General features: G+C 43.3%; 1 protein-coding gene across 5 annotated transcripts; it reads left to right on the top strand.

Annotated features, from left to right (window-relative positions):
• Window positions 1-158: 158 nt before the first annotated feature.
• On the top strand, window positions 159-21,936 carry strn4 (striatin, calmodulin binding protein 4). Of its 5 annotated transcripts, none has more exons than XM_030066221.1 (18): window positions 159-449; window positions 7,632-7,735; window positions 7,902-7,978; window positions 8,197-8,275; window positions 8,402-8,587; window positions 10,959-11,136; window positions 11,326-11,482; window positions 12,042-12,137; window positions 12,703-12,821; window positions 12,932-13,101; window positions 13,934-13,981; window positions 14,086-14,207; window positions 15,711-15,878; window positions 15,966-16,106; window positions 17,154-17,252; window positions 17,375-17,461; window positions 20,666-20,873; window positions 21,037-21,936. In XM_030066221.1, exons 1-17 carry the CDS (start codon window positions 159-161, stop codon window positions 20,833-20,835), a joined length of 2,292 nt encoding a protein of 763 aa, XP_029922081.1. In that variant the 3' UTR covers window positions 20,836-20,873; window positions 21,037-21,936. The 5 variants fall into 5 exon arrangements, with proteins under 5 accessions (XP_029922081.1, XP_029922080.1, XP_029922083.1 ...); XM_030066220.1 differs by having other exon boundaries at window positions 12,926-13,101; XM_030066223.1 differs by lacking the exon at window positions 159-449 and adding an exon at window positions 6,603-6,841 and having other exon boundaries at window positions 12,926-13,101.
• The last annotated feature ends 1,596 nt before the right edge of the window (window positions 21,937-23,532 follow it).

Here is a 23,532-nt window from a genome sequence, read left to right as displayed (position 1 = left end):
CTCTGCGTGTGAGAAAAGGAAGAAAGGAGGGTAGGTTACAGTGGTCTGGTAGTACGGCTGGGTCTGAAGAAGGGACGGGGCTATTTTTTTTTTTTATTGTTGTTCTACCTTCTGCCCGTTTCCACCTCCTTATCCTGGCGAAAGCTTGAGCGGTTAAAATGGAGGCGGACAGATCCGGCGGAGTAGCAAATCCGAACTCCGGAGGCAGCAGCGGAGCGGGGCGCAACCCGAACGGGCCCAAGGCGGCGCTGGGCCAGGCGACACCAGCCGCAGCGACCGGGGCGATGGCAGCAACAGCCGGGGCGATGCCCGGGACGTCGCAGCCTCGAGAACCGCAGGAAGGGGACTCGGGCCTGTCGCTTCCTGGGATCTTGCACTTTATCCAGTACGAGTGGGGACGCTTCCAGGCCGAGAAATACCGCTGGGAGGCTGAGAGAGACGAACTCAGGGTAAATCTGTCCATCGTTTCGCCCGCGTCTGTAAGGTTAACGCTGTGTGAAGGCCACAGCCACTATTGTAATGGCTATCCATAAACCACAACTCGTTTACTGCTGTTTCGTGACTGTACACATTCCCCTATCATCATTCACATTCAGGATTACAAAATGCTAACGGGCTAACGTTACAGGTCATTAGATTGCATTTTACAAGGATGTATTACCAGGTAGCAGTGATATAGTGGTACATAAAAAAATGTGGGTTACCCATGAACCCCGGTCGGTAATTTCAGCACAAGGCAAACGGCAACCAGTATAAACAAAAGTCAGCTATTTATTTAAAAAAAAAACATTCATTTATGCCCTTTGCCCTAAGGCCGTATCATCATATAATTTACATCACTTAACCAGCACTATTATAAATAATGAATTAAGATGGTCAAGGTTTATGTCAGACTAAAAAGCTGAGTAAATTATTCTGAAAACAAATAGGAGGGTAAACTGAGTTGTGTACGTTTACCTTAACTATATCCTTCACAGTGCTGCAGGTAGGCTGAATATCAAAGAGAGGCATGGACACTAACTAATTTTGACTAGTGTGAAACATAGCTTATAAATAGACTATTATCAGATTGTTGTGTCCCTTTGAATCCACACAGTCAGTGAATTATACTAATTGAATCCTGTTTCTTGAGGTTGGGTCTGGGGGCCTTGTAGGGATTCCAGCAAAATGAAGAATGGTTTCATTTTATTCTCTTGTCAATTAGCATGATGACAGAGGGTATCAGGAATACTGTTTTGATGATATGTTTGATTCTCTGCTTACTTCTCTCCTCTAAAATATAACTAACCACAAAATCTTATCCATTAGGGACCTGTATAATGCATATCTATTTGGGAGCCTTGATATGAAAAGGACACATAAATAGAGAGGTGGGGGTGTTGATGAGGGTTAAATCTCTAAAATGGCATGGAAAATTCATGTGTGTGTGAGTACCTACCTTTGAAGTGCCCATAAGCAAGGCACCTATTCTGCAAGGCAAACAGAGGAAGACTGTGGTTGCACTGGGCAGTTTTCTGATATGAAAGTGTAGGACCGTATGAACGCCAAGCGTTGCAGAGCGGGATCATTCCAACTTGGCACACTGTCCCTGGATTATCAAAGGTTAGGAAAATATCTACTCACAAAGACATTTTCCCTCTGCCTTGAGACTGAACCACTGCTCATTTTTTTCATTCTTAAGCCCATATTCAGCCTCCCGCTTGTAACCACACAGTTTGCTTGTAACCAGGATAAATGATCCTCTGCAGTTCATAAACTTGAGTAAACCACAGAGAAGCAGAATCTTTGTGTCCCTTCTGTCCTTGCATTTCTCCGACTCAAACATACTGTATGTAGTTATATATAGAGAATCCTGATAAAATATGGATGAGCAATAACAGAGTCACTGTATGCACTGCTTTTATCGGAGCATATAGGCAAGAATTGGAACGGAAGTCAGAAGCAGACCATGTCCGACACACCATTACAGCTTGTTATGGAACTCTGTGTGCGCGTGTATTTGCTGCACATGGTCTGTTTTCACGGGTACAATTAGCACCAGTCCTGGCTTGAAAGAAAGAGAGGATCACTGGAGTGCTGTGCTCAAACATTGACCTAACTTACATTAAAAGACCCCGAGGCCAGACCCCCCACCCTTCTAGCCTGTGTTGCCAACATGCTCACAGGGCTCTTAACATGCCAGTTAGCGCGCCCTGTGGCCATGTCCTGTGGAGTTAGCAGCAAACACACGTGTTCATAGCAGTGCACATGCAGCCCAGCCATGACATTTTGTCCATTTGCAGTGTGCATGACTTTTAAAGGCTACTAAGGAAGCTGCATGCAAAGTCATAGAAATCTGTGGCAGCAAAACCATGAGCAATATGAGCAATATCATCTCTCCTTGAGACTGTTCTGCCTGAGTGTGTGTTTTTTTTTTTAGAACATTTGTTGAGTGTGTGACGCTGGGTGTCTGCCTGTGATTGTAGCCTAGAGTGTCTGAGTGTGTGTGTAACTGTAATGCACGCGGTGTCCGTGTGGCCATGTAGTGTGTGTTTTGGGGGGTGAACCAGGTCGTTAAAAAACACCTGTGATGCTGTGTCTCAAGTGACAGGCCACGCACAAAGGTCCTCCCCTCCCCTTTCTGGGCCAGGTGGGACGTCCCAGCAGGACCAAGGGACAACAGCACAGGGGACAGGTGGCCACGGCCTTGTCCTCTGCCCTTCACACACACACATAAGTGCATCTGCATGTAAACGCACACACACAAATACTTGTTGTCCCATACATACAATGGAGCCATCATCCAGATCTTTATCTTGTGCTGTTTTGTTTGACAAATTTCTGCTGAATATGAGCTCAGTGTTTGGCTGAAAGGAAACTGTGCCAGCCTGGCTCTTTTCCTCTCATAATTACGGTGAACATATTACACTAGAGAACAGAAAACATATTTTCCCAAATCACACTTGTTATTAACTTGCTTTAGCCTGATCCTTATTATGATTTTAATTGGCAAGTAAACTGTTTACTAGACCCTCACCACACTCAGATATGGATCTACGTCGCTTTCCACTCATTTTCCAGGGAACAGGGCAGACCTCTACCTCCTGTCCTTCCCCTTTTTATTCCTCACATTCTCAGCAGGTTAGCATTATTAACAGCACCAGTAGTTGTGTAAAACAGATTACTGGTGACCCAGATGACATCACTTCCTGTTGAGTGTGGCCCAGGGGGGCCCTGGGTACACATGTCTAATTAATAGCTCTGTGCTCTCAGCCATGACACACACATGACATCCATATGTACTGTTCTGTTGCAGTACATGCCTCTCGCCCACACAAACACTTTGACTTACATACATTCTGAGATTATTGAGCTGTCTGTCTTTCTTCTCTCCATGTAGTTAATTTTCTCTCTTCTCTACTACTGCTGTAGCCTCTCTCCTCTCTTGGCTGTGTTTCCCTTTGCAACTGCTCTGAATCATGAAAAGCTCTCTCTTTTTTTTTTTTTTTTTGCTTTTTCCCTGTCTCCCTCTGAATCACACACTCGAGGTATGCTATTTTCTGGTTCTGGGTGGTTACTAAGCTTCATCTAAGCAAACATAGGCAGCAAGCCCTAAGTTTTGAGATGCCACTCTCTGTCTACCTACACACACACACACACTCACAAGCATGCACACACACATGCAGCCAAAGAAGACTGTCCTAGAAAAGTTTGGTGCTCTACTTGTTGGCTCATGGGTTTTCTCTTGGGAATGAGGGAAGATGAGATGGAGGGCGGCCAGTGGAGGAGAGGCAGAGGAAAGCTGCCCTTGACCCTGTTCTGATAGAGGCGGCCAGAGTAGGCCAAACGTGTCAGCTCTCCTCATGACACCAAACTCTGAAAAGGTCCGGAGGCTACATGGAGGAAAGTTCACCCACAGGACAGGGAGATCAAACGGCAGGATAGGTCTTCTCCCAACAAGAGATCTCTGTGGTTTTGTCTCTGTTAGTTCACCATTGCAGTGCAAAGAAAACCTCAGGTTAAAAATAGGCAAGGCTATGCAAATAGACCCCCCCCTCCAATCAATACAGCTGAGAATTGCAATGCTATTTTTATACTACATTGACTCTAGCTCCTTGTATCGTTTATGCACTTCATTTTGATATGTTATGGCATTTTGGTGTGCTGTGTTGCTTCAGCACATTGTGCTAATTCTGAATTAATAAATTGAAATGGACATTTTAGAATGGATTTTTTTTAAAATTAGTTTAGCACAATTTGTTATACAATATGTATTTTTTAAGGTTTTTTTTTGTGGTGGGGGGGGTTCTGCTTTATTTGACTGTTACAGTAGAGAGAGACTGGAAAAAACGGGAGAGAGAGGGGATGACATGCAGCAAGATTGCAATACTCAGCATTGAGCTTGTGGGGCGTCCATATTTTTATTTATTTTTTTTTTAGGTGTAGAATAGTTGGTTGTACTTTAGGCTCTTTTTATATATTTTAAGTCAATTCAGAAACATGTATGCTAGGTTAATGGTCTTGTCAGTGCCCCTGACCAGGGTGTTGGCTTAGAACTGGACCTGGTCCCCGGGCGCTGCATGTCGGCTGCCCACTGCCCCTAATAGTTAGGATGGGTCAAAATGCAGAGAAAGAATTTCCCTATGGGGATCAATAAAGGTTAACTCTTCCCTCTTACTCCTCTGTTGAGTATTGCAGCGTATTGTGATATACAGCGTAGTATGACGCTTGCATCGCGATACATATTGTACCGTGACGTTCTGGCCAGTTCCCAGCCCTAATCATGGCCTGTATTATTTAATTTTAACATTACTGTGTAAAATGTTTGATGTGTTGCATACTGCTCCACATATGTCGTGACCGATGAAGATATCTCATCCATTATGGCCATTACTCCAAGTGTCTTTTGATGTGAATAGAGTTTTTCTCTCAGGAAAAAAACACCTCTACAAGCTGATGGATGGACTGGCCAGCCTTGCCAGCCTTGGTCCTGGTTCCACATGCAGGACTCATTTCAATATTTCAGGAATGGAACAGAGTGAAAACAAACACATCCCCATTTAAACCAGGTGCCAGACAGAGAAATGAAGCATAAAAAGCAGATTATCCACACTGAAAGCTGAAAGCAGAATGTGTGAGCATACTGCTCGTCAACAGCCCTTCATTCAGTTGTCTTTAGTATGATAAAGAGAGGTGTGCTTGAAACGTTGCTCATGGATTTGGTGTTAATAAATTCCTACACCTTGTGAGCAGTTGTCATTTTTGTGCAGTATCGTAGACACATCCTTCTGTTTTCCTTTGCACCTGCCCCTGAGTAAGCCTAATGATCAGGTGCACTTTAGTAAACGAGTGTACCCTAACATCCTATTTTATGCACTCTTTCCCATTAGTCCCGCTTCTTTGTAAAAGAAAATCGAGGAAAGAATAAACCAAAGTATGAAACGTGGTGAAAGAATAGACCTGAGAATTACATATGGTTTGGCTGGTAATGCAGCCTTTGACACAGTAATCCCTCTGTTTTGACTGCCTTAATGTATCTGGACTAGCCAGCTCTTACTGAATGTGTGTTTGTACTTGAGTGTGTGCTCAATGTCACGAGTGTGTGTGTGTGTGTACATGCAGCCTATTCTTTGCCATGGCCAATAAAGCAATGCCAGAGATGTGAAGTTGTTGGGCGCTAGCATAGGCCGAGGCCAGTGGGAACTTGTCTTTCTAGGAGCACATCGTGACACTGGCACACAAGGGCGTGATGGTTATCTGTGCTATGCTGTGAGTGTGTGTGTGAGCAAGTTGTAGCTCGTTTTGTCTGAGTAGGAGCAGAAACGCCGGCCCTAATAGACAGATTCTACTTCACAGCTCTCTCTTGTTGATTTTGACTAGCTGTACCCAAAGTCGCTCTGTCTGGCCCACAGCAGGCCACAGTGCTACATCTGAAGCATTTACTCTCATTGAAGAGATGTGCCGAAAACCACCGTTTAGCCTTTCCTTTCAGTGGTCCTAAAGCATGGATGTAGTCACTTAAAAGGTTATTTTTAAGCTTCTTAGATAGTGTCCAATCATTTGGGATTACCAAGATACTCCTGGCGCTGTTACTACTGCTGCATACTGTATATTCTTATATATCTTGGATCTATGTGACTCCATGTAGCCTTGGCCAAGTCAGATTAAGCTGTCCATGTCCCATGACCTCTTAGATCATGCATGCAGTGTTAACATGCTAGGTCTGACGGTGATCTCCAAAATGCACAGATTAGCATGTAAAATGGCGGTGCATTAATCAGGATTACTCATCAACAGCATTAAGGTTTGCTAAGCAGATTTCCCCGCGTTTCACTCGCCTTGCTGGCAGGTTACATGACTGCAGAGTGTCTGTGTGTCAGAGTATGTGTGTGTGTGTGTTTTCCTGGGTGATTGACTACCCTCATGTAGACCGAGTGCCTACCCCATGAGACAGTGTTTTTAGACTGCTCTAGTTTTCGCAAAGTGTGTGTGCGTGTGGGCGCAGGGAACACAGACACCGACGTGCTGAGGAGAAATGGACTGTAAAACAAGCGGTATCAAAGGCTTCAGCACCACTTGGCAGAGAGGAGGAGCTGGGAGAGATGGACAGAGAGTACAAAAAGAGAAACACAGGAGATGGCAAAGGGATGCTAAACTACTGTTCCTACAATCGACTGCTTTCGAATATCAAGAGAATTGCTTGGCTACAGTTGGGTCATCCTAACCCAGCTCCAACATGGGTCACTGTTTTTTATCAGGGCATTTTTCTCGTTCATCCAGTAGGGGGCGACCTGGGTCGTGGCTGATGTGAACCACAGGACTGCAGTATTTTCTCTGTTTCACAACATATCTAAAATCTGTTGTAAGTCTGTGTTTCTCAGTAGACAGTACATGTTTCCATCCACTTCGAGTCAACGTTTCATATTTCTGTGAAGTTTTAGCTCAGGATAGCTCAATCCTAGGAAGACCTTTTCCAGAGATAATCCTTGTTAAAGCTTAAAAGTGCAGGAACTGTGGATTTTATTATAATCACATTCTTCCTTCCTACTTCCCCTCTATGCTCTGGATTGGCCTGAATATTGTTATCTCTTGTTAAGTGGCAAGCATGGGCTGGGTGGGAACATCTCTTTCCTTTCCTCAAGGTAAGAATTTATCAGCCCAGAGTGCAACAGAAAAGGACGGAAAATGGGAAAGGAAGCAGACAAAGGAAGGATGTGCCTTGAGTGTGGGTATTTGAATGAGGCCAGCCTGTGTCTTGTTTGTCCTCTTCTGCGGTTGCGTGGTGAGCCTTTGGTTTGAGGAGGTTAAAAATAAGAGCCCTGCTCCACAACCCTCTACTTATTCCTGTGGGTTATGAGAACTCAGATTTGTTGTGCTTGTTTCCCATCAAACTCTCCTTTCCATCTCTTCTCTCTCCTTGTCATCTGTGTTGATGCAAATATCAAATGCACCACTCGCTTGTCTAGAATGAGACAGTTCTTGCATTTCTAGCATTTCAGGGCAGCTGAGCCAGATGTGTCATTCTAAATTGGGTTAGCATGCGTGAGTGTGTGTGTTTCAGTGCCATTCCTAAGGTATCTTGTGTTCCTTACCAACCTCTCTCTCCCTGTGTTTGTCTTTCTTTCTGTGTGTGTGTGTGTGTATGTTTGCAGGCTCAGGTGGCGTTCCTTCAGGGTGAGAGGAAAGGGCAGGAGAATATGAAACAGGATCTAGTAAGGCGGATCAAGATGCTGGAGTATGCTCTCAAACAAGAAAGGTGAGAGAAACGCACCCAAACTCCAATCCTCTCTTTCCGTCTCTGTCTCTACATCTTTATCAAACCATCCATTGTAAGGTTTTGCATGTTTTAGGCACAGCAAAAACAGTTTTATTTTGAATTTTCTTGCAGTACTGCCCTCACATGGTTGGTTTTGTCATTGTAGGGCCAAACACCAGAAGCTGAAGACAGGCAATGACCAGAGTCCCGGGGACAAGAAACCAGAGACAGAGGCAGACCAACGTATGTCTAACCAAGCCATTGCTCTACTGATACTCTGTGATATGCTTGACAGTATTGTGAAGAATATTTTCAGATGTCTACTGATGCGTTTCTTTTCTTACATGTTGTTTGCAGCTACTGTCTATGAACTCAGATTCTGCATTTCTGCATTTTTGCTTCGTATTAGGTCATCTCTTGCTGTTGCATCTCTCTTTACTAGTTCTTCCTTTTCTCTGTAGTACCCAATGGGCCAGCTGAATCAGATTCTGAGCCGGCCAATCAGATGTCCTGGAAGGAGGGACGTCAGCTACTACGCAAGTAAGGCTGCTCCCGGAAGAGTTCTTCTTTTTTTTTTCATGAGTATTAAAGATGTTTCAGTCTAGTCTAGAAGGATTAGGCTAATTTCTGTGTGTGTCTGATTGTACTTCCCGCCCATGTATGTAGATATCTTGAAGAGGTGGGCTACTCAGACACCATCCTGGACATGCGTTCCAAACGTGTGCGCTCCCTGCTGGGGCGGAGCAGCCCTGAGGCTAATGGCCCCCCACCTACCGAAGCCTCGCCAGAGCCTGAACCCCTGGCAGGGGGGGAGTCCCTGCTGGTCAGACAGATAGAGGAGCAAATCAAGAGGTGAGACTCAGTAGTAGCAGATGCTCACAAACACATGGGTATGGGAATCTTCTTAGCCATTACCTCTCACACGATGCCATGGTAAGCTGATCCAGGTCAGTCCGGTGCTGGAGGCAGTGCAGTCCACACCAAGTCTCATACAAGCGAATGTCCTGGGGATTGTCATCTTAAAGGCTGTGACACACCAAGTCGATGGTCAGCTGTTGGCCATCGGTGAGCATCTGTGGCCCTAGTTTTTGCAGTGTGTCCACACTGCTGGCAGTAGCTGGTGGCTTTTCGGTTGATTGAACATGTTGAAACAGTGGTACAGCAGGTCGACGAGAGAGATCGCTTTGATCAGCTGTTCAGCGTAGCCAATCAGTACATGAGAAGATATGGCATTATTATTCGCCTCCACCTCTTCCTCTCTTCCACAACCAAAGGACCAATAGCTGCGAATTTCAAACATATTCTCAGTTAGGGGTGACTGTATTATGACTGAGAATAGTTTGAAAATGGTAAGCAAATATTTCTTTGTTTACTGTTTGTATATCTGCATTTCTGAGTCTTCTGGTTTCACTTTTTAAATGACAAGTACAGACTACTGCCACTTGCTTATATGAAGAGTTATTTTCTCTCACGAAGGCACAGAACGTATGTGCTAGCTGGCTACTGGCTATAGATTTCATGGTGTGCTCATGAGCAACTTTTTGGCCCCAACACAGGTGATTTGAGGCAACGCCACAGCTGTCCTTTACTGCCACTCATTTTTTGATGTTGGCTTTGTGCGTCTGTGCCTTAAGACATAGACCTTTCTTACCCCTTTTCCACCAGGGCTGGTTCGGAGCCGGTGCCTGACTTAGCACCAGTTTTTTGGTTTTCCACCGCTCAAGCAGGGGCCAAACTGGTGCCAAACTGGTTCCAAACTGGTGCTAGGCAAGCACCGACTCCGAGCAGGGGCTAAACAGGAGCCAGAGAAAGAACCGATGACGCGGCCCACCGCGTCATTGGTGGGCGGACTTACAGACTCAAACGGGAGCAGCGATCGCTATAAACGTAAAGCTAAACATACTCACCATTCGTTCCGACCACGAATACAATGGGTAGCCGGCAATAATTGCGTTTTTCACCTCTGGACCGCAATGTAGGCTTGTAAACACAAGCAGTATTTGCATCGCTACGGTGGCTCGTCCATGTTTGTTGTTGTGATTCCAAGCGAGTGTCTCGCACACGCACATGATCACGTTTTACGATGACGTAATGACGTGGCTCTGACTTGGCTCCGCTTAGCTGTTGGCCGGTGGAAAAGCAAACCGGTTCTTTGTTGGCACCAGTTAAGCACTGGCTCTAGCACCAGCTCCGAACTAGCACCAGGTGTTTTTTGGTGGAAAAGGGGCATCTGATACTGAACTTTTACACCAGGTGGAGCAAGGCTTGCCTGGGCTTCAGCCCTAATTTTAACCAGGTTTGTTTTGCATTGTCAATTTCCTCTAAGTGATCATTTCACACAGACAGTTGACCTGTGTATTTCCCAGGTCACTAATCCACTGTGAAATGGTAGTAAAACTGCAATGTAAGATTCTTTGACAAGAATCTTTGTGAAAACATAAAATTTGGAAGTGATATCCTGGTAGAAAAATGTGCTACGGTTTAGATTTGCCCATAATATTTCGGCCTTATTGATAAAAGATGCTGAAGGTGACCAATTTTTGGTTGAATACTTGGTGTGTTTCTGAATTAACTCGCTACAGCCTAAATATCAAGCAGTTATTAATCATTGGTTGCAATTTTGAAAAAAACAAGTTGTTAATTGATGAGCAGCAGCCATCTGCATTTGTTTATGAAAGTGGGGATGTGAAGCTTGAGGACAGTGAAAATGTCGAAATGAAATGATAGCCCTTTTAATATCCAACCAAATGAAAGCTAACAAAACAAAATCCTCAGATTGTCTATTGTGTGAACATCCTTGAGTTACAAAAACAGAAAAAAAAACAGTAGAAATCTATCATCTGCCAGCATTGTTGCACTTGTGGCTTTGCCAGCAGCACATTTTACCATGTGAAGATAAAACGTGTGAATATGAACACTGTAAATGTTTTATTAAAGTTCCTATGTGCTCCAGGTTAAAAAAAGAGACCGATAAGTGTGATACCTGCTCATAAATTAGCAAATGTTAAAGGTACTGCATTGTGGAAGCTTAGGCAAAAAAAACAGGCAATATCTGCAAGATAAATTTTACCAATGACATAACAGAAATGACTGTACTCTGATTCATACTGCTGCTGTACAAAATTTTAAAAATATCTTGGCCTTAACCACCCACCTCTATAATGTACTGTGGTAAATGTGCTGTCTGTCAATTCAAGAGGTTAACATGTGCATGTTTTTGTAGGAATGCGGGAAAGGAAAGCTCTAAGGAGCGTCTGGGTGGCTCAGTGCTGGATAAGATTCCCTTCCTGCACGGCTGCGAGGATGACGACGAAGACGACAGTGACGAGGAAGACGACTTCCAAGGCATGGCCACCGACTGCATTGACGGGCCACGCAAGAGCAAGAAGTCTCGTGTGAAGGTGTGATTAATCATTAACAAATGAAGATTAGTTGAGGACGCAAATTGAGCAGTTGACTCAATATTGACAGCATAAAAAAGGCTATTACATTTTTTTTTATGCTGTCTGTGAACAACTTACTTTACATCAGTCTGCCTCTTTCTCTTCCTCTCTCTCTCTCTCTCTCTCTCTCTCTAACCTTCGGTCCAGATGGGTTCAGAGCCCATGACCACAGACCTGGACCCTGAGGATGAGGAGGATGAAGATGACTCGGAAGATGCACTCAGTGAATTTGACTTCCTGGGCTCGGGGGAGGAGGGGGAGGGGGCGGGAGAGGCCCGTATCTCAGGGGACGGACGGGAGTTAGGTACGCTGTTGCCATAGCAACATCATCAGCACCGGCACTGCCAAAATCACTGCCACTGGTATATCTGTCTTTTCTGTATATTCCTGCCCTCGACACCTTTTTTGTCTTTTTTTCCCCCTTCACTGTGTCTTGGCATCTCTTGTCAATAAAACCAGTGTCTTTCCCAAGCACTTGTCTCTCTGGCCTGTTTCACGACCTTTCATTCTGTCACTCTTTGGATTTGTGTGGCTGTCATTTCTGAGCAGAGTCTGAGTGATTTTCTGTGGTACGGGGTCATCTGAAAAGTTACCATTGCATGCTGCGCTGTCTTTTTGTATGTTCACCTTTCATTCTTCGAGGCACATTTACTGTCTTCTGAAAGTTCTATCGATTCCATCCTCACTTCAGAAGACTCTTTGTTTGTATGTTGTGTATTTAATGTATGAACTCAGCCTTTTTGCTCCCGTCTCCACTTGTGTCCCTCTCTCTCTCACCTCTCCGTGACTCCTCTTTCTGCCTCCTCCTTCCACCTCTCTGCATGACTGGATGTTTTGTGTCTCTCTCCTCTTGCCGGGTTCAGAGAACCGCAGGAACAAGTTACAAGGCATGATGTCGGACTTCCCTCCTAAACCTACCCCGCCCCCCTCTGTGCCAGGACAGGCTCGCTCCGGGGAAGGTAAGACTCCCCCAGCCTCACCACATGCCTCAAAGGAAACTTTTGGCCTTTCATGCCAAAATACTCTTCCTCAGTTCACTTGGGGATGAATTAACAATGTTACTCCCAAGCGTACTAATGTTTGCACTGATACATAGTGTAGGAGTAAGTAAGGCTGGGTGATACATTGCAGTAATATCAATATTGTGGTATGAGACTGAATATATCATCTGGGATTTTGGATATTGTGATATCCAATAGTGTTGCCTTTTCCCAGTTTTAAAGGCTCCATTACAGTAAAGGGATGCAATTTTCTGACCTTAGTAGACTTTTGTAGCTGTTCTATTATTTGTCTCAACCTGCTTGGTGATCGTATCCACATTACTAATGACTGTTTATCAAACACCTACAATTTGTCTATATCTCCCAGCTCTTGGAGTAAGTTAGAAGAGAAGATTCATGGATTTTATCATGCAGTTTTGAGGTTCCGTGCTAATTTTTGCAGTTTTATCAGGCTGTACTGGCAAGGTGATGGTTTGTTCATTTGCAGTAGTGATTGTTGCTCCCTTCTCTTCTGGACCTGCAGGTGGCGCCCTGGGGTTCTCCTCTGATGTCTTCATCATGGACGCTGTTGGGGGAGGGGACATGAACCTGGGCGAGCTGGCTGACCTTACCGTTGCCAATGACAATGATCTCTCCATGGATGTAATTACACATATATTGTTTGAAACAGAGTGCAAAACACACATACACCAAAGCACACTCAGAAGCATGTTAATACACACACCCTCAAATGTGTGTCCTGTCAGATGCAGGATAACAGAGAGGAGTTTAAGAAGACGTGGAACCCTCGTTTCACGCTACGGAGCCACTTCGATGCCATCCGTGCTTTGACCTTTCACCCCAGCCAGGCAGTGCTGCTCACAGCCTCTGAGGACGGCACGCTCAAACTGTGGAACCTCAACAAGGCCATGCACTCCAAAAAGTAAGAGCAACATGCCTCAGATACACATGGAATGCTGGGGAGGAAAATGAGGAACACAATAATAGCTAGATATTTGCTGCCAGTGAATGGCAGAATGGTATGTTCTGTAAACGACCTGAATCCCCAGTGACACTTTGTGAGTATGTCCCCAGCCTGGTTCAGCGGCTTGGTCAGCCAGTGGGGATCTGTATTACTCATGGCTCTCCAATGATGAGATCATTCAATCCTCCTAATCTACCCCACAATGCAAAGCATTCAACACATTGGCTTTTGCAGTTTGCTAAAATTAGTGCTAACTAGTGGCGTGAAGATTTATTCAAAGAATCAGTAATAAATCCTGCCAGTTCAGCTGCATTAAGAAATAAATAAAATTAATTGCTCTGATTTGAACCAAATCTGTGTCAAAATGCTTTAAATTTAGTCATTCCTGATTCTTAAAAGAAAAAAGAAAAAAAAAAGAAAAAAAACTGTGACGTGCTGTTGATTTAATAGATTGCTATGAATTGCAACTTTTTGTGATTATTTTTTGTTGACTTGCACAAAAAAACTTGATTAAAGGTGTTTGACTTATGGCATTCACAGCTAGGTTGTACACGGCTGGTCAGGATAAAACAATAAGATTGCTAACCCTGTCTTTCAGGGATATTATAATAATAATAATGATAATGATAACAATAATCATAATAATAATCTATGTTATATAGCATCATATAGAACTGAGTTCCAGGTGCTTTACTAGCAGCACCAGACAGATATGAATGTAAAGACAAGACAGAACATGGAAGAGAAGGAGTATTTAAGAGCAAAGCTGAAAGACTGTGTTCTTCCACAGGAATGCAGCACTGGATGTTGAGCCTATCTACACATTTAGAGCACACAGGTGAGTTAAGCCTGACTCATTCACACACACAAAAACACACACCCACAAACCTGCTACTGAAATACACACACTGTACCCTCTGAGAAATGCTTCTTCTCGTGCAGTGGAGCCGTTCTGTCTCTGACCATGGGCGAAGATGGAGAATCCTGCTATAGTGGCGGCCTGGATGGAACCGTCAGGTGTTGGAAGATCCCAGACCTCAACGTGGATCCTTATGACAACTATGGTCAGTCAGTCCCAAGTAGGATCGGGTGTTAATAAACTTTTATCAGTGTTGACGCCTTAACGATTCCCTTTATCAGTTCCCCAAACGGGTTAAGCTTTTTAGAGAGTGATGGGAAGAACACAACACGTGGATGTCAAATTCACCAGTTCACCACACACCGCGCAGTTCGTGCTTTCATCCAGTATGCACTGCTTATGTCACACAGAAATGCTGAAATTAACAGTGCCAGTATGGTGAAACATAACAGCAGTTACTTGTATCCTTCTGCTACCTGTAACCTGGGCAGACAGGGCTCAGGGCGCCAACACGGAGAAAGTGGCAACCCAAAGGGGCCGCAGGAGGCTCAGTGAACCGGGCCGCTGGTTGTACGATGTCAGTAGCAGCTTAAGGGGAAGTGGGGGTGGGGGTGTTTGTAGGACATTGTGTTGCAAGGCTGAGGTGACTGAACCCAAATGCAGACGCAAGGCAGCTATGGCGAAACACAGAGGTTTATTGAGGAATGGGGAAGGTGAAGAAGGTGGCTGGCTGGCTTAAGTGGCATGGCTGACATGGTGAGGCTGTCTGGCAGATGTGCTGGGAGAGAGATACAGGGACTCACCCACAACACTGGGAGACACTGGGAGTAACACTGGGAGACAGAGAAACACTAGGACAGCACTAGGCCAGAGAAGGATCGTGACAATTTTAACAAATGAATTCCAGGAGCAGGCTGCACGTTTTTTTCCTTGATGCATTTAGTTTGGCTCATACCCTCCCTCTGTTTATAATGGTGAATTGTCAAAACTGTGCACAAAAAAATTACCTACACAAGCTTTAATAAAATGTGACGTTGGTAATACTTTAGAATAACAGTACAACAATTAACATTACTTAATGTTAGTTAATGTTAGTTAATGCCGTAATGGTTAATTAACTGTTAGGTAATGATTATTATGGCATTTACTAATGTTAATAATATCTACAATAACCCTTAAATAACATATAAATACCTTAGCATGAACAGCATTAGTTAACGGTTAGTTACCTGTTACTTAATGTTTATTACCTGTTACTTAATGTTTATTACGGCATTAACTAACGTCAATTGATGTACTCTTATTGTAAAGTGTTACCGTAATGTTTGCTCAGACGTTAGGTCTCCATTTCAAGAAGGTAGTTTTTCGGGCACACAAAGGCATTATCTGTTCAGATAACAACTTGTAGCTTCATGCAACGGTGTCTTCTCTCTCGGAGTGTGTCTACATGACATTTGCACGACACAGTCACATCTTATTACATCACATGCAGATGCAAACAGGATCTAAACCTGGGAATTGATAAACGGGAACCATTAAGTGAAAGATGTTTTCGATATGGGCATTTCTCATAATTTTGGAACTAGTTCTTTTAATTCAGTTTCCATTCATACCCTACCGTATTGCCTATTGCTCAGGAAAGACATAATACTAAGTGAGAAACTCTCTTAATATGTTTTTTTCTGTCTTTATTTGTTTGCCTGTGCAGATCCTGGCATTGAGAGCAGTGTACTGGCGGGACATGAGGACAGTGTTTGGGGTCTGGCTTACTCTGCAGCCCACCATCGTCTGGCCTCGTGCTCGGCTGACGGCACCGTTCGCATCTGGGACCCCCAGAACTCCACACCTTGCCTGTCTGTCTTCAATAAAGAGAAAGGTAATGTGTGTACATGTGCTTATGTACATACGCTGTGTACCTCTGTAGAGTATCCAAACCACCAATGCTGTTTCTGTTCTTTCACAGAGCATGGCACGCCCACCTCGGTGGCCTTCGTGACCTCTGACCCTAACCAGGTGGTGGTGTCATTTGACGGTGGTGAGACACTGCTCTATGACCTCAACACAGAGAAGAGCATCATGGTGCTCGAAACACAGACGAAGGATGGTAGGTTCTAGGCCCAACACTTTTTCAGTAACTGTTCAGAGTGTGATATAAATATCTCAGTGATAATTTAGTCTGTACTGACTTTACCTTGTCAATCAAAATTCACTGCATCTCATAACACAGCTCAACACTGAGTCAATTTGCCCTTGGAGTTTAATCTCAGCTTTCTCCCAGACTTTTGAAGGCAATGGGGCCATCTAGTCACAGCTCCAAAATAGTGTAAAATGTCCATCAAATTCCTCCAAACAGCTTGCGCACATAATCCAAATGTTCTGTAGCCAAATGATTACACTCTGGGTACAAATGGCCAATGTTTATCTCATTATCTTTTTCGATTTCCCTCAGCAGCATGGCTCTAGTGATATGCCTATCTTGCAGGGCTGTGGTAGAAGACCACCTGCTGCTGCTGTAGCTTGCATAAGCACCCAAGCAAACAATGCACTGTCTTAGCAGGGAAATATTATCATATTATGAATCATTTGGCATCAGAACACTTGGATTATACTACACAAGTTGATAGGAAAATTTAGATTTGTTTGTGCTTACTTTTTGGAGGGATATAAACACTGTCCCACTATCTTGAGTCTTTGTGAGGAGACTGAGGTTGAACTTAGGGTTTGGTGGTGGTACAAAATCTAGCTGACATGGGAGTGAGTGGAAAATGACTGAGTTATTGTTGTGTGGAGAGCTTTTCCGTGAATCAAAGTGCTGCAAATCTATCCTGGTGAGAGACAATCTTTCCATGCGTTACTTGAAGTCAGGAACAAATACGACACAATATCTCTACAGGTGTCTGAATTGTGTAGCATGACTATGCAGCCTCAAGGCTACTCCTGTTCTCAGTGTGACTTCTCCATTCACTCGTGGATGTTTCTCCTCAGTCCTTTTGCTCCTAGCTGCAGTGTAGCCGTTGCATGTTGTGCGTGAACATGTTCTTTAATAGGCCTGTTTTTGAGGCTCATTATATTATCTCGTGCTTTTTCTTTTTCCTCATTGAGAGGCAGGATGAAAGTGAAGAGAATCGCTTGTCTTTGTCTTCCTCTGCAGGCAGTGAGCTAATCAACCGTGTGGTCAGTCACCCATCTGAGCCCATTTCTATCACTGCACATGAGAACCGCACCATCCGCTTCCTAGACAACAAGACAGGTTAGTGTATGTTTATTGGTAATCCATTAATTCCCAATATAGTATTTTGTTATCTGTAGTGTTGTATTTTTTTTCTAGGATACAAATGAGCATTACTGAATTGCATTTATGTGTTTGTACAGGTAAAGTGGTCCACTCAATGGTGGCCCACCTGGATGCTGTCACCTGTCTTACTACAGACCCTAAAGGCACTTACCTCATCTCTGGCAGTGAGTACCAACGAGCTATCGTTACTGACACCCCCTGCCACGATAACACAGTAGAACCTTGTTCATCTGAATATCTGAGAAATCGGATTCCCTTAGGTTAAAGACATGCACTGAATCTAAGTCTTCAAAATAAAATCATCTTATTCAGAACATTATCCAGATTTTATTAAAACTGTATATTAAAACAGTATATCAATTGGTGTTCTGAAATGCTCTGCACAGTCTAATTTCTAGTTCAGCTGCTTTCAGCTCCACGCAACATCAAAGACCTTGTAAGAGTTTCACACAGCCAGTGGAGTGTATTTTCATTATCAGCTGATTTTTAATAATGCAGTTTTTGTAGACCAGTGTGGAGTCTGAAGCCGTGTTAAGTTGCAGTAATAATACTTACTTTACTTTTACTTTAGGTAAAGTAAGTATTATTACTGCAACTTAAGACTTCAGACTCCACATTGGTCTACAAAAACTGCATTATTAAAATGTGACACAGTAGAAACTGTAAAAGAAAGAGACAGTTATTAACAATACCAGTTTATTAAAACATGGAAACTAATTAGTAACCGGTTATGAACAGGGCTGGCCTGATATAGCATGAGAGGAAAAAAGACTCACCAGTAAGAAAAAGTAGCAGGACGCAGATTATAATTAAAATCTTTCAATAAAAGATGTTGATTTCAATGGACTCAGGACTTGATGTCAGCGGCGAGTCATGAACTTGTTGAGCCGTCTGAGAGGTGGATTCATCTGTGGTTGTTTCAGACTGTGACTAATGCAAACCACAATGGTGCATGACTATGAATCTCCATTCATATAGAAAGCACCATTCAAAATAGCATGTAAACAAAAATAAATAGACAAAGACAATAGAGACAAAGACAGTAGATAAAAATCTGAGAATTTGCACACTATATCTACGGAATATAAAAATTTCCAATTAATTTTTTATAAGGAACAAATACTGCATAAGTGAAAAATGAATGTTTGAAGACTTTAACAGTGTATGAGGGCAGAAAATACAATACTGTCAAAATCAGTTTTTTAGATATATTTCTGAAAGTTTACAGACTTTATCTACCGCCACTATGAAATTTTAGAATTAATGCTCACTAAGATTGGTTATCCAGCAAAGTTTTGCTCTTTACCCTGCTTTTTACATTAAAGCATTTTCATGCATTGTTGGCTCAGATTTTGATATTTCAGGAGATGCTTTTCAGTCACCATTCATACAGAGTGTTGCTGCAAACGTGAGAATTGAATACTGAAAACCAGATACCATCTCCTCTGTCAGCACATGGAAATGGCACTGGCCATGCGACATGCATCAAAATGCTCGAGGGCGCTTCTTAGAGGCATCGTGATATCCTTCAGGTTACCACCATATTGGAAGATACAAATTTGTCCCGACACCGAGCAGCTCACACTACAAACAACAAAACGTTTCCCCATCCACTCTGTTGATACTGACTAGCTCTTTCACAAGCCTTAGAACAGTGGTGCTCTTTATTTTGCCAAATTGGTGTGAATTATCGATTATGTCCGTATCTAAAACCCTGTCAGTATCTTCAGTTTTCCATTAGCATAAGCTTGTCATGTTGCTTTGCACAGCTGCACTGAGCCGCTTGGCAACACATTGTATACCAGCGTACGTGCTAAATTTACTAAAACCATGCTGGCATTAACCTCACACTTCATAACGATGTGTTGTGTTGATAGAATTGGAGGGATATTATATTTTTTTTTCTGATGGTGCATCTGAATACATCAACTTTACCACATTTGAGGCCGTCAGTGGCATTTTGGCATTTTTGGCTATGCTAAAATGCCAAAGTCTCTTCCTATGCCTTCAGGTTATTCATGTTTTACTCCCAGAAAATGCAGCATTTATGAGGGCAGTTTAGTCAAGCTGTTAACCAGGATTCACAAAAAAAAAAAAAAAAAGGAAAACACTGAATTCATAAGACAGTGTGAAAGGTTCCAGTTTATTTTGTATCAGGTTGAAACTTCATGGCCAAACATATTGACTGAGTCCTGCACCTAGTTGGGTGCTTACTTTCACAAAAATACCTTTAATTTATTATTGCCTAGCTTTAGGAAAAATGCAAATTGATTTTTTTCTGTGCCTATACTTGTAAATTATGTTAATTTCACAGTGCTCTTATGCCCGTCTTGCTGTGCTCCAGTCTATCACTACCCTTCTATCACTTGCTGTGTAGAGCCATTTATTACTAATACAAACCTTCACACTTCACTCATTAACCAACAATATTTTAAATTATTATAAATGAGTATTACTGTGATCGAGGTCAAAAGCACCATCGGTTCCTGTGATGTAACTCAAACCAAAAACAGAAGTGCAGAATACAGACGGAGCTCTCCGGATCTGCCTCGTCGTGAGACCACATCATGTACTGTGGCCTCCAAAAGTGTTTTTGTGTGTGTGTGTGCGTGCGTGTGCTTGGAGTGTTACAGTTTTTGCCAACAGAAACTGTTAGCATTTGTTGCAAAAGCTAGTGCAAGCCAACAGGGAGGAGAGACATTTTTACCGCTCCAGCTCTCGCTGAAGGGTTAGCTCTCTTTCCCGTTGACATCTCCTCATCGCAGTAGAAAACGTCTAACATTCACCGAGACCTTTCTGGACGAACTCACAGGTCTTTCATCTCAGCATAAATCAAACAGGATGTCTGAAAAATCCTAACTATCCCTTGGAGATTTTTGAGTTTTTCTGTTTTTTTTTTCTGTTTTATTATTTCCAGTATATGTTATCTGAAAATATCTGCAGTGTTATGCGCTTGTCTCAGTCAGAAGCTGTGTTCTGGTAAATGCCTCGGTCGGATCCTTACATGCCAACATAGCGAGCTTTGTGTTGTCTTCTTGAACATGTTTTGTGATTTTTGAATAAGTTGGGTAGATTAGTTTGACTGTGTGCCAAGTGTGGTGCAATTTCTTGCGTTTGGAGGACACTTTTAGTGAGAAAAATATGCAGAAAAACAGACAGGGCCACTGTCTCACTGCACATCCTCAGACTTGAGCAAAAGGGAGGTCATGTTTGTAAAGAATGAAACACTCTGTAGCCTAAAATCCTGGCTAAAAGTACTTTGCAGAACACATCTGGAAAAAGCAGCACATTAAATTTGACCTGCTGTGGCCTCGGCCCCGATAAACTTCGATGTGACTGTGTGTGCGCTCCTCCTCTGCCCCCTGCAGGTCATGACTGCTCAGTGCGCCTATGGATGCTTGACAACAGGACGTGCGTGCAGGAGATCACGGCCCACAGGAAGAAGCACGACGAGGCCATCCATGATGTGGCCTTCCACTCCTCTCAGCCCTTCATCGCCAGCGCCGGCGCAGACGCACTTGCCAAGATCTTTGTCTGACAGCACTGTCATCAGTCCGGAGAGATGTGGGTGGGAAGGTGGGGATCATTGTTGTTTGCCCATTTTGTCTAGTGAAAATCACTATTCAGTAGATATTCTTGTAATTACAGGCTAGAAAATGTTCACTTTTACAGGAGTGACACAAGAAATTCCCAGTAGCTGTTGGTCTAATGTTGTTCACCACTTTTTTTCTGCCTCTAGAGTCCTACAACTACAACTGGGCCAAAAGAGACTGAAGATTACAATGGACAAACCTCACACACACACACACACACACACACACACGCACATACACATACACAGACACATACACATACACATACACACACACACACACTTGTCCTGCACCCCACTGGCTGGGCCATCGCCACAGGACGTCACTTCCCTCAATTCCTCGCTGTTCTGATGCCTCAGTGACTTGTTGTGATACTAATCATACCGCTTTTTATATCTTCAAGTTTCTGGCTGATCAGTTTTCAAATATCAATGTTTGTAGTAACACTTTTCTACACTACAATATTCAGTTCTGCTTTTTTCTGCTTTTTTTTTTTCTTCTTCTTCTTCTTCTTCTTTTTTCCCCCCTCCCCAAGTCTGTCGATAGTTATGACAAGGCACTGTGTGTGTTTGTGTGCTTGGAACTGCTGACACTACTCACATTCACCGAGAAAGACTCACACGCACGCGCTCCGCACACGAAACGCACAAACGCACCCCCACATTTCATTTGAAGTCTTTCCTTTTTTTTTTTTTTTTTTAAATTTTATTTTTTAATGGATACAAACTCACTCGTGGCTAACGTATGTAGGCACGCCTAACTTCAGCACCGTTCCCAGTGATGGCAGAAGCCGTCTGATCGACCACGGCGTAGGGAATCAATGTATTACATTCCAAAGACTCCAGACGAGTGTGTGTGTGTTTGTGCGTGTGTGTGTGTGTGTGTGTGTGTGTGTGTGTGTGTGTCGTAGTCCTTGGGGTTGCAGAATGTTTTACTTGTGTGTGAGGAGACAGTAGCCGGTTGCTAACCAATGCTGAACGAATAGCTTTAATTTCAACTTTCATCACCAAGACGCTAAGTGTCTTTTTTTTAATTTAAATTAATTTTTTTTTTTTTTTTTTTTTGTATGTCTGGGTATTTTATAGCGCCCCCATTATTTAGAAACGTGTGCATGATTCTGCCTCTGCTTATGTGTGTGTGTGCTTGCCACAGTGTTTGCGCATTGGTGTGAGATCAAATCTTACTCTGCTGTACAAAATGAATGAACGTATTTCCACTGTTGAGGAAATATTATCGCTATCATCATCATCATCATCATCATCATCACTACAAATGTTCACTTTTCACTCTATTCTGCAGATGGCTGTTGTCACAGTGTCACTCAGCTGAAGATAAATATCATTTGAACACAGTTAGAGTCTCTGTACTAGAAGGGGGGGGTAGAAGGGCCAGTCTGTATCCTCTAAGGAAATGCTACCAATTACTGTACAGAGGAGAGAGTGTGTGTGTGTGTGTGTGTGTGTGTTTGCATGTGCACTTGTTTAATCACGGTGCTAAGAAAGACCTTTGTTAGTCTTGAGTCAGAATCAGGGACCTGTTTTGTGTGTGTGTGTGTGTGTGTGTGTGTGTGTGTGTGTGTGTGTGAGAGAGCAAGAGAGACTGTTTCTCACTCACTGGGCTACAGATTTTCATTGAGTGAATCTGCTTTTTTTTATGTACTTTTCATCGTTGAATCATTTCATTAGCCTGCATTGAGAATACTGTTAGTCGCCACATTTCAGAAAACACTCACTTTTTTTTTTCCTTCATTAGATTGATGTGAATAAGGTTTGCCTTTATCGTTTCAGGATTGATAGTTGGTTTATGGCGCTTATGATATCACAGTGAGGACCACCTTGACTGAAAGAGTTTGGTAATAGATCTGATTGTGTTTTTCATTTCATCCTGAGGTCAGTGCTAGTTTTTTTTTTTTTTTTGCGGTGGTGCTGGTTAGTTAGTTCCAGTTGGTTATTTATTCAGGCTTTTATAGAAGCTTCTCATGTGACATTGGGATCACTCGTGTGTTGAGGTGAGGTTCCTCTTCCCTCTTGCTGTGTGATGTGCATCAGCTGCACATTAGCACATCACCCAGAGGGCTAATGGTGTGAATCAGGCCCTCCCTCCAGTGGCAGGAGAGGCATGCTGGGGGAAATGCCTCCGGGACGAAAGACGCAAACTCACATTAAGTCTACCCCCTTTCCATTCATTAGAAAAGACTTGAAACTTGGCACTACCTAATCCTTGAGCTAAGTAGACAGAATCCCCATCATTTCATTACACAGACAGTCAGAATGCAGATTTTATTTTTTACTGCGAGGGGTAAAATAAAACTGCATTGAGCTGAGAAGTTGAGGGTGTTTGGCTGATATGAGGGATGCAGGTCAGAGGTGGCATGACTCAGCATGCGGTCTGCTCTGCTGCCGGCCACCCTCATTGTTGTGCTATTCTCAACAGCCGCCCAGAGGGTAGCTACATGGCTTTAGTGGAAACTGTGTTTCTTTGAGACAAGAGAGGCAGGTTTTGGACGACAGTAGTGCAGAAGCACGTTTAGAATCAGCAACCCGTCTCGCCTGTTAAGTGTTCACTGCAATCACCCAGCTAGCTTTAAGGAAAAGTTGACCCTTAACAGCTTCAGATTAGATGGCGAGTAATCCTGTCCTATA

Source organism: Myripristis murdjan, chromosome 13, assembly GCF_902150065.1.
Source record: "Myripristis murdjan chromosome 13, fMyrMur1.1, whole genome shotgun sequence".
In the NCBI taxonomy this organism is placed as follows: domain Eukaryota; kingdom Metazoa; phylum Chordata; class Actinopteri; order Holocentriformes; family Holocentridae; genus Myripristis; species Myripristis murdjan.
This window is presented reverse-complemented; position numbering and strand designations above follow the sequence as displayed.

What these genes read in the sequence shown, in the direction of transcription:
- strn4 (XM_030066220.1), top strand. Translation starts at nt 159, where the DNA reads ATGGAGGCGGACAGATCCGGCGGAGTAGCAAATCCGAACTCCGGAGGC. An exon ending in CTGAGAGAGACGAACTCAGG is followed by an intron (nt 450 to 7,631) that starts GTAAATCTGTCC and finishes GTATGTTTGCAG; the next exon opens with GCTCAGGTGGCGTTCCTTCA. An exon ending in CGAAACACAGACGAAGGATG is followed by an intron (nt 16,107 to 17,153) that starts GTAGGTTCTAGG and finishes CTTCCTCTGCAG; the next exon opens with GCAGTGAGCTAATCAACCGT.